This window comes from Galeopterus variegatus, unplaced genomic scaffold (genome assembly GCF_000696425.1).
Source record: "Galeopterus variegatus unplaced genomic scaffold, G_variegatus-3.0.2 Scaffold4342, whole genome shotgun sequence".
Classification (NCBI taxonomy): domain Eukaryota; kingdom Metazoa; phylum Chordata; class Mammalia; order Dermoptera; family Cynocephalidae; genus Galeopterus; species Galeopterus variegatus.
The window spans coordinates 91,065-100,783 of NW_007730453.1; the positions used below are offsets into that span (position 1 = coordinate 91,065).

The 9,719-nt window shown below is 33.3% G+C and overlaps 1 protein-coding gene across 1 annotated transcript in view; it reads right to left on the minus strand.

Moving 5' to 3' along the window:
- Positions 1–503: 503 nt before the first annotated feature.
- Positions 504–9,719, minus strand: part of VCPIP1 (valosin containing protein (p97)/p47 complex interacting protein 1) — a 33,150-nt gene continuing 23,934 nt past the window's right edge. Inside the window, exon 3 of the mRNA XM_008587344.1 lies at positions 504–6,046. Coding sequence (XP_008585566.1) covers positions 5,175–6,046 — 872 coding nt within the window. The 3' untranslated portion in view covers positions 504–5,174. The remainder of the gene's footprint in view (positions 6,047–9,719) is intronic.

Genomic DNA, 9,719 nt, shown 5'->3' on the forward strand with positions numbered 1-9,719 from the left:
ATCTACTCTGGTAAAACAGATATTAAGCATATATACTAAAACTTTAAAGTAAATTTAAGTTGAGTGTTGATAGTTAAGCTATACAAATGTAATTTAGGACTATTTTCTATATTTCCATTCATTTCCTCATTATTACTAATCAGTATTTTTAAAAACCATCACCAAGTTCTCTTTATTAGAACATCTTTGTTTTGTTTTAAAATATTCAGTAAGCATTACATGACACAATTATGTAACATGTCTAAAGAAATTTTCCTTATTCTTTTCTAATTGGGTCCATTTCATCTAGCATTAAAATCTGCATTAAGGGGAGAAATTACTGTCCCTGTATTAACTTCCACTTACAGAAGTTTAAAAAAAAAAAATTTATGACACTAAGAATTCCTTTATAAAATTGAAGTATATGTTCATGCATTATAATACTCCAGTATAACTCCAGGAAACTAAGGAATAAAAAATTACTTTAAAAAGCTAATTTGGAGAAGTTGAGGGGAAAATCAGTATGTATTAACTCAATTTTATTACTGATACAAAAGAAACCTCAAATACTGTACAGTGAGGTGTGCTGTAGAGCACTATGCACTGTTACAATACACTATTACCAATTATTCATTAGTCAAATGTAACATATACAACAATCACAAAATCAGAAAATAATGGGCAACAGCCAGCATCTAAAGGATGAAAGAACATCTGTACTATTTTCTTGAGCAGTAAAAGCACTTGCTATTTAATTTTTTCTAAATATTTACACTATCACCATTTATTTTTACATAGCTATTCTAAATAGCATTTCCATCCAAAAAGTGGACTCTCCAGCTCTTGGCACTAATTCTTAAAGTCAAATAAACCTGAAAATACCAATAACCTTTTTAGTCTTTTATTGCTCTACCACAGGCATAAAGGCTCAGGAAGGGATTTCTGCATTCTAAAGAAAAGTATGCAATACCTTAAATTTTAAAATATTAAGTAATTGATACTCACAAGCAGATAACATCAACTAAAACATTTTTCTTTACTAGGTTTTCCTTTTCTTTTACAAGAGAATAATCATTGTATTAATATTATACTTCAAAAGCATGTAGACTCCATAATTTAAAAATTTAAATGTCATATACAAGTAATGGCATTTTTTCCAATAATTCACAATTTTTACAATTTCTGCTATTTTTAACAAACATTAAAATTCCCACGATTAAGTATCATTAAATATGAACTGAAACACTTAGTATGTCAAAGAATTACCAAGAATGGCAGAACCTGCAATTAACTCATAACTTACATTGGTGATATAGCTCCCCTTTGTTATTTTACTTCTTAAATATACATTTCACCAAGGTATATTTTCACATGAATAGTTCTGCTTTGAAAAGTTAATTTCCTACATTAATTGTGAAGAGCCTTGAGGTTGTATAATTTTGTTAAATTATATAACTTTGAAAGGTAGGATATTTCTACCCAACTTACTTATATGTATCTCACTACTACTGGTATAAGTTAATATTACAATGAGTGGAATTTAATCCAATTTTGCAAAGACTTTGCTTTTATGAAAATCTTAAGATGGAAACCTTGCTTTGAGAACCATGAAACGCTCAAAATCTGTGCTGCAGAATTTTATGTATGGGCCAATTAAAATGACTCTTGAAAAATAAAGACTACTGATATTCTGAAATAAACATTTTATAATATTGTCACTATATTAAACAGTTAAGATGTACTTAATGACAGAAGTTACAAGTTTATTTTATACTTAAAGATTAGTTATTAGTGAGGTCTAAATATTTAGAGAAATGTTCACTAGCAGACCATATTAGTAGCTTACTACATAAAATAATACTGTATCAATTTTACATTTAGTAGCTAACGTGATATATATGTCAGTACAATTCTCAAAAACCTGTCATTAGTACTGTATGAGTTGCTAGCAAGTGATCTTCCCTGAGGTAAGAGACCATATGCAAAAATCACTGCTCATTTCCAGTGAAGTTACTTTTAAAATAAAGACCTGTGGCAGGGAATCACAGACGCACTTCAGATTAATATCTTAATTGCAAGAAGTAGGCTTGATTGCAAAAACAAAAGTAAAAATCATCAGAATATATAAAGCAAATTTCAGTCAACAGCATTTGCTAAATTTCTCAGGCCTCTATCCTAACATTTTCCAAATAAAATACCTAAAACATAGTGAAAGGGGAGGAAATGGGCCTTAAGCTTGTTCTTAAACTAGTTCCTACGTAACCATTCCCTTGGAGTTAATTATATTCTATTTCACAATATTTGGCAGTGTCCTGTTTTCTTCAATTTCAACCAGTTTCTCATTGCCAGTTTTCTAGACAAACACCATCTTCAACTGGACTTTGGGTAAACAATTCAAACTTGGTACGTATGATTAACTATAGAACGAATTAGTGAAGGAAAAAATTTACAATTTTATTTCAATGTTCAATGAAACACTGCAAATAGAATTTATAGGATTGAATTATAGTTACAGTGTTACATCTAGGGCTAAAAAAGACTTTAACTGATTTGAGCCTCACTTGGACTGAAAGATGCAGCAATATCACAAATGGTAGTACTAAAAAAAAAATCATTCTATAGTCATGTATTTGGTTATGATATAACCATACCGAATGACAAGGATATTTTTAAACTTAAAGAAATCCTATTCTAGAACTTGTGAGGATGAAAAACCATTAATTACCCCAACGAATTTTCAGCTGATTTAAAATAATTTCAAGAAATCTGATCACTTCTCACAATCAACCCTTTTATTCTTTATCAAGGGACAACTCAAACTGTTATTGTACTGTACTAATACCTAATTGGCTTCTAAACAGTGTTGCTGTAGCTAGAGAAATTAATAAACTGTTGTCATAGCTTAAGCCCATCTTCTAATGTTCACACATGCATTCTACTGCATCTTTTTTTGTGGGGGTGGGGGGTGGGATGCAACTGGCCAGTAGGGGGATCCGAATCCTTGACTTTGGTGTTGGTGTTGTCAGCACCCTGCTCTCAAATGAGCTAATCAGCCAGCCCCCACACATGTGCATTCTATACAAGAACTTAATAGGGAGATAAAATTTGTTTCTGGTATTTTTAACTTTAATGCTGTGAGATTATATTTGTTGGTTATTACACTTCATCTGAGCCAAAAGGCCGAGAAATGATACATTTGTCAGTTATTAACAAAACATATCAAGCCACAGGTGAAGAAAATATTTGTTAAAGAAAAGGTGATCCTATCATGTCCTTGGAAGCAGTGCATTTTTTGCTTTAAGGTTTTCCTGTATTTAAATCCAAAAAAGAAAGGGGGGGAAAAAAAGGAAAAATGTCTTGGTGACTGAAAAGCCAAAAATAATTATAGTGGTTAGTGAGTGACAGAAGCCACCTATATACTAAGTGGTAAATATTATTTCATAGCTGCATCTCTTACTTTATGCAAAACTAGCGCATAACATAAAAGTTCTAAATTTTCCTGCTATTTTGATGTAGTGAAAGATGCTTGAAAGTAAATTTATAAGTAGAAGAATGGAGAGAAAATACCGTAAAGAAAAACGTGATAAAAACTAACCCAAATATATATATCTTGCTCAGATATACTTGCAAAATGTCTAGAGTCTCCATTCCTTTCTTATTCAAAATGGAGTTCATTTAATAAGAGGATACAGTTAGAGATACTTTCATAGAAAGAAGACCAAAATCTCCCTTATCTGGAAAAACAGATTCTATATCCCTTATGAGTCAACAGGTTGAGATTTTTTAACACCTAATAATATACTTTCTGATGTACATTTTCTTAGAATCGCAAACACAGTTCTGCATCTGTTACATGTGCAAACAGAGACAGCCAGGCTTTGAATGCTCTAGGTAAGAGACCGTATTAACATATATTTTGTCTTTGATCCATTCGAATTCAACTTAATTTCAGTGAACAGAGGAAGATGGATTGAAATGTACATTTCAGAATACAGATTTTGCAGAATAGGATGAAATAGTGCAATACCAATCTCAGGATAAACACTCTTTTTCTATAAGGAATAAGCATCAAAGCTGCTTCTTGAGGAAACTATCACTAAAGATCTGATGAATACACTGTTTAAGCAAATGCCCAATCAGGGTACGATGCAGTAAAATTTGCATCCAAACCCAAGTAAAGCCAACAAATAAAGAAAATCTTATGGACTCTAAGAAAAAAAAGAAGCATTTTTGGTTCAAAGGGGCTCAAAGACACTAAGCATACATAGGCTTAAATACCATTGACCAAAATTGTAGAACAATGTAACTCATTCATAAAGATAAATTCTTATTTATAAATTCTCTGTGAATCTGACAAACTCTGAAAATTAGAGATTGACCACTGCTACCATTATTTTTTTATTTTCTACCATACTTTGCAATCAACTTTTCTGCAAGATTAAAAAAAATTAGGTGGTACTTGACCAGGCCAAGATTAAAAAAATAATGGTAACACATTATCAACAGAGCACACAATTTGCTGTGTTGGCTCAGACAGCAACATAACTTAATCACATTGACTTTATCATTCTAGAATACATATTTTTCCCCATCCTTGCTCAAATCAGTAAAATGTTCTATCATTACACTCTATTCTCAAGATCTTTTTGCCAAGAATACATATCTCTATGAATGTGTTTAGATTCATGGAAATGTCAGAATCCCACTGTCTAATAGTTATTTTATGAATTTTAAGATACAATTTAGTTCAGACAACCTTCAAATTGACAAATCTTTTGACACTCTAATATGTGGAATAGTCATCTTGATGACATCAACATTAGCGAAATCTCATTTCTATCCATTTTAGTCTTTTCAGAAATCAAACATACTTATTTAGTAGAATTTTCATCTTTGAAATAGTAAGACTTTCATAGAATTAAAATTACAAAGAACTTCCAATGAACCACATATATGGAAGAAACTCATCTCAGCAGATCTAATAACTAATTTATAGGAATTCAGAGCCAGCCTGGGAAGGAGTATATTAAAAGCTATTGCCAATCACACACTTGCTATCATGCACTGAATAACAAGATATAATCTCTGAATTATATACGTACAAGATTTTTAATGACTAATCAAGTTAAGTGGCCCAGCCAACAAATATTACATATTCACAATAAACATTCTGCCATTATTAGCCTCTAATTAAATCAAGAGTGATCCATTGGCTCAGTTGTGTTAGTCATCTCAGCATCTTGACTATCCATCTCTTCGGGCTCCTCCACAGGATTTCCCTTTTGTGCTTTTGACCTTGTGGCAAATGCCGCTCCCAGTGCATCTGTCACACAGCTATCAGTTGTTTCTGTATTCAAATTTTCAGTGACACCAGTTAAAGAAAAAGATTCAGGCAAGCCAGTCTGAAGACTCCCAGACTTTGCAGAAGAACTCACAATGTCTACTTTCCTTGGAGGAAGATCAGATGGTGACTGCTCTGTACTTTGATCCCGCAAGTGCTTGTCCATTGAAGCCTGAATAGAAGAAACCATTTCCTGCAATTTTTTTCGCTGAGCCTCAACAACATCAGGATCAAGCTGCCTGCTGTCTCTCATTGTTACTACTCCAGGAGCTATTCGAATAAGCTCACTGTTACTAGGAGCAGCTGTGAATACTGGAGGCTCTGTTTTAGTGGAACTATTACTAAAGTCTGTCCCTGCATTATGCTTTCTTACAACTGGAGTTTCCCTAGCTCTTGGATCAAGGTGTGGGTTACTGGATGCAGTTCCTAGAGAATGCCCTTTTCCCTGAAAGGCAGTTACATTATGAAGTTGCTCAGATTTCTTTTTCACTACTCCACCACTACCTAGTTTTAATAGCCCATGTGAGGGACTTGATTCCCTACTTCTTGTAGTAGCCTCTGCTCGAACCTGACTTACAGCCTCTTTAACTAAATCTTCAACATCAGGACCGATGGGGAAATGCCCTGCAGCATCCACACACAACTCCAATCTATCTTCAGAAGCATTATAGACAAAGGTTTTGCCAGGTAGATGTGGAAAAGTACAATGCTTGCCATCAGCCATACCTAAAGAAGGGGAAAAGACAGTTAACATATTAAAATCTTACTTAAGGTATTAGAAAAAGTGTAGTAAAGACAATTATAGTTGAAATAGTAAATTTTCAATAACAATTTACAGATAACGGTTTTCAAAACAAAATTTATTAGAATTCTATTACCAAAAAAACCCATCACTATCAACCTTAAAGTAGTTCCCCCAGGGGATGTTTTTTAAAAAGTCAATATCCTATTAGCAAAATTAAGAAAGGGCTTGACACCAACAGCTGAGCTGTAAGGAAAACACAATGTAAACTAATAAGAAAATATACTTTTACTTAAACTAAAATCAAATTATAAACTATGCCAAAATATATATAAGGGCAAAGTGAGGTATGCCTAATTTGTTGCACAGTCTGCTGAACTAAAAATTAAAAGTAATTCTATTGAATATTTATAGAATACCAGAATAAAAGGTGTTTTCACAGTGTGCCATAGGTATATGTCTTTCACAAAAAACTATAAGCTTGCAAAATAAGATATTCCATAGTTAAAGTAGTTGTGGGTCACATTTAGGAAAACTAAGATGAATGCACTACAACTTCAGGGTGAAATGACAGTTTCTCACAAGAAATTAAAAAGTTTTTATTCAATTAAATTCCTTTGAAATAACTCTTATTCCTTTCTGGTAGGCCAGAACCATCAAAATAAGCCTGGGTTATGGATGCTCCTCACATGGCTCATTTCTATTTACTTCTCATGGTCCACTAATGCAGCAGTAGAGGATAAGAACTTTACTAGCTTCTCTTACTTTCTAGTCAAGGAGTTTGGTCTCACTACAGAGAATTCCAAAATTTTATATTGTTTCAACCTGGGTATAAAAAAATTGTGTGTGTTTTAAACAATCCACTATCCTTATACTTTAAATTTATCCAGATTCTCCATAGCAGCCAGCCATGAAAACAAAACAAAAAAACACTTTAAATTTGTCACGCACAAAAAGACAAAAATAAGTAAATTTCTCACTTAAGTATTATGTTCTGAATGTTTGTCCCCTCCAAAGCTCATGTGGAAGCTTTGATCCCCAATGTGGCAGTGTTGAGAGGTGGGACCTTTGGGAGGTAATTGGATCATGAGGGCTACATCCTCCTGAATGGATTAATCCATTTAAGGATTAATAGGTTAATAGATGAGTGCATTTTAATGGTAGTGGCATGGGTGGCTTTACAAAGGAGAGCAACTGAGCACACTGACATGCTCAGCCCTCTCGCCATGTGGTAGGACTCTGAGAGTTCCCATGAAGAAGTCAGTCCTCACCAGTTGTACCCCTGGACCTTGGACTTCTCAGCATCCAAAATGGTAAGAAATCGAAAAGCGTTGGTGGTATAGTGGTAAGCATAGCTGCCTTCCAAAATGGTAAGAAATAAATTTCATTACTTTATAAATTATGCTATTTCAGATATTCTGTTATAAACGACTAATACAGCATGTTTATGGGAAAATATAAAGGCAGAGCAAACTAGTTAGAAATGAATGAAAGTCTTAATAAGTGCAATAGTTCCCAGAGAGGGGGACAATGAACGAACTCTACAGTGCTTTGTGGGCATTTAGGCAGTCTCCTAAAGGCAGTCACTGAGGTCAAGGGTTTGTTTGGTTTTTTTTTTTTAAAGATGACTGGTAAGGGGATCTTAACCCTTGACTTGGTGTTGTCAGCACCATGCTCTCTCCCAAGTGAGCGAACCGGCCATCCCTATATGGGATCCGAACCCATGGCCTTGGTGTTATCAGCACCACACTCTCCCAACTGAGCCACGGGCAGGCCCGAGGTCAAGGATTTGGATCCCCAACTGGCCAGCTGCCAAAAAAAAAAGAATAGTTCCTTCCTCCCCGCAAAAAGCTACACAGTATTTTCCAAATAACCAGAGAAAAGAACTCAATTGCAAATGAATTACATTAATTTCGAATAAACAATGTAGGTAAAGTACAAATTAATAAAAATCCAAGTATAATTTCTTCTTGACACCTTTTCAGCAGAGATAACTGACAAATACATACACACAAAATTACAGTTAGAGACATTGTTTAAATAGTACTATTCTGGGTACATCTTGGACTCAGTTTACTGTCTACTAAGTCCCTACTATGGCTCAGGAAACAAAGATAGCAAAGAGAATTTTGTAAGGTCAGGACTGCCCTAAGGCAAAGCTTTTAAACATCTATTTCAATAGATAACATCTATTGAGCCTCATTATATGCCAGGAACTACAATAGACTCTGAGGATTCAAAAATAAAATATCGTAATTCTTAGAAAACAAATCACTACAATACAATCAGGTAAGTATAATGATGCGTATACTACTGCTCATCTCACTCAATTATTTGAGGACTAAATGAGAAAACATATGCAAACACATACCACAGTGCCTAACAAAAATCAAGCAATAAGTTTTAATTTTTCTATTCTAATAAAAAGGTTTTACAGTTGTTTCCAGGTTGCTACTGTGATGCTTTTCCTGGTTATACTGGAAAGAGTCACAGTCTCACACACATTCATCACAGTATTATTTACAATGAATCACTGAAAGAAATCTAAACTTTCAACAAGAAGAAAATGATTGAATAAATTATGGCCTATCAGGTATTAAAATTTATATAAATAAGAAAGCCATGATGCCTGATATATACAATAAAATGTGCATAATGTTACAATAGCAGGAAACAAATCAAAGTACTATAATTACAATCTTGCCTAAAACATGTATGTATAAGACAAATATTTAAAAATTATAGATATTTCCCAACTCTATAGTTTCTAGAATTATATAACTTAAGTTTAAAATATATATTTAAAAATCAATGCAAATACTTTAAATACAATGCAAATATTGTTGTGATCCCTTTAAGCATAATTCTTCAGGTTTTATATAATTTATATAGTCCTTTGAAACTTAAGAATCAAGATGCATTAAAATGTCTACATCATGTAACAATTCCATTACTCATATATGCCAAAGACATGTAGCAACATTGTTCCTTATATCAAAAAAGTGGAAAGTACCCAAAAGTCCATCAGCAGAACAATGGATGAATTGTGTTAAAATTACATAATAGAATACTATGCAGCAGTGCAAGTGAATGAACTATATTTGAACTAATCAATATGGATGAATCTGTAAAGTGTTACATAAAAGACACAGAAAAATGTATACAGCATAATTCCATTTTTATAAAGTTCAAATACAAGTATAGTCAAAGGATATCTAAAGAAGTGTTAAAACTAAATTTGCCATTCATCTGTACATTTACCTCTATACAAAGACCTGCAAGGAAACTTATTACATATTAAGCCAATTGAACTCAAAATGCCTTTTGAAATATGAAGAACTGGAATTATAGTAGTCCAGTTCAGTTATACTGGGCAATATTTCTATTCAAATGTAGATATAACAATCTACCGTTAAGGTGAATTTGAACAAAGTAAGAGAGGTATGTTCTTTTCCTATTTTTGGAATGTGAAGGTATACGCGTGGGGTGAGCAGAGCTTGATATGTTTTGAGTCTTTGACCACAGGATAATAATAATTTGCCACATGAATCTGTTGCAAAAATAGAAAAATTTAACACAAATATTAGAAGAAATTATATTTTTGGGCCGGCCCGGTGGCGCACTGGATAGTGCGCCGCTTGGGAAGCGTGGCGGCGC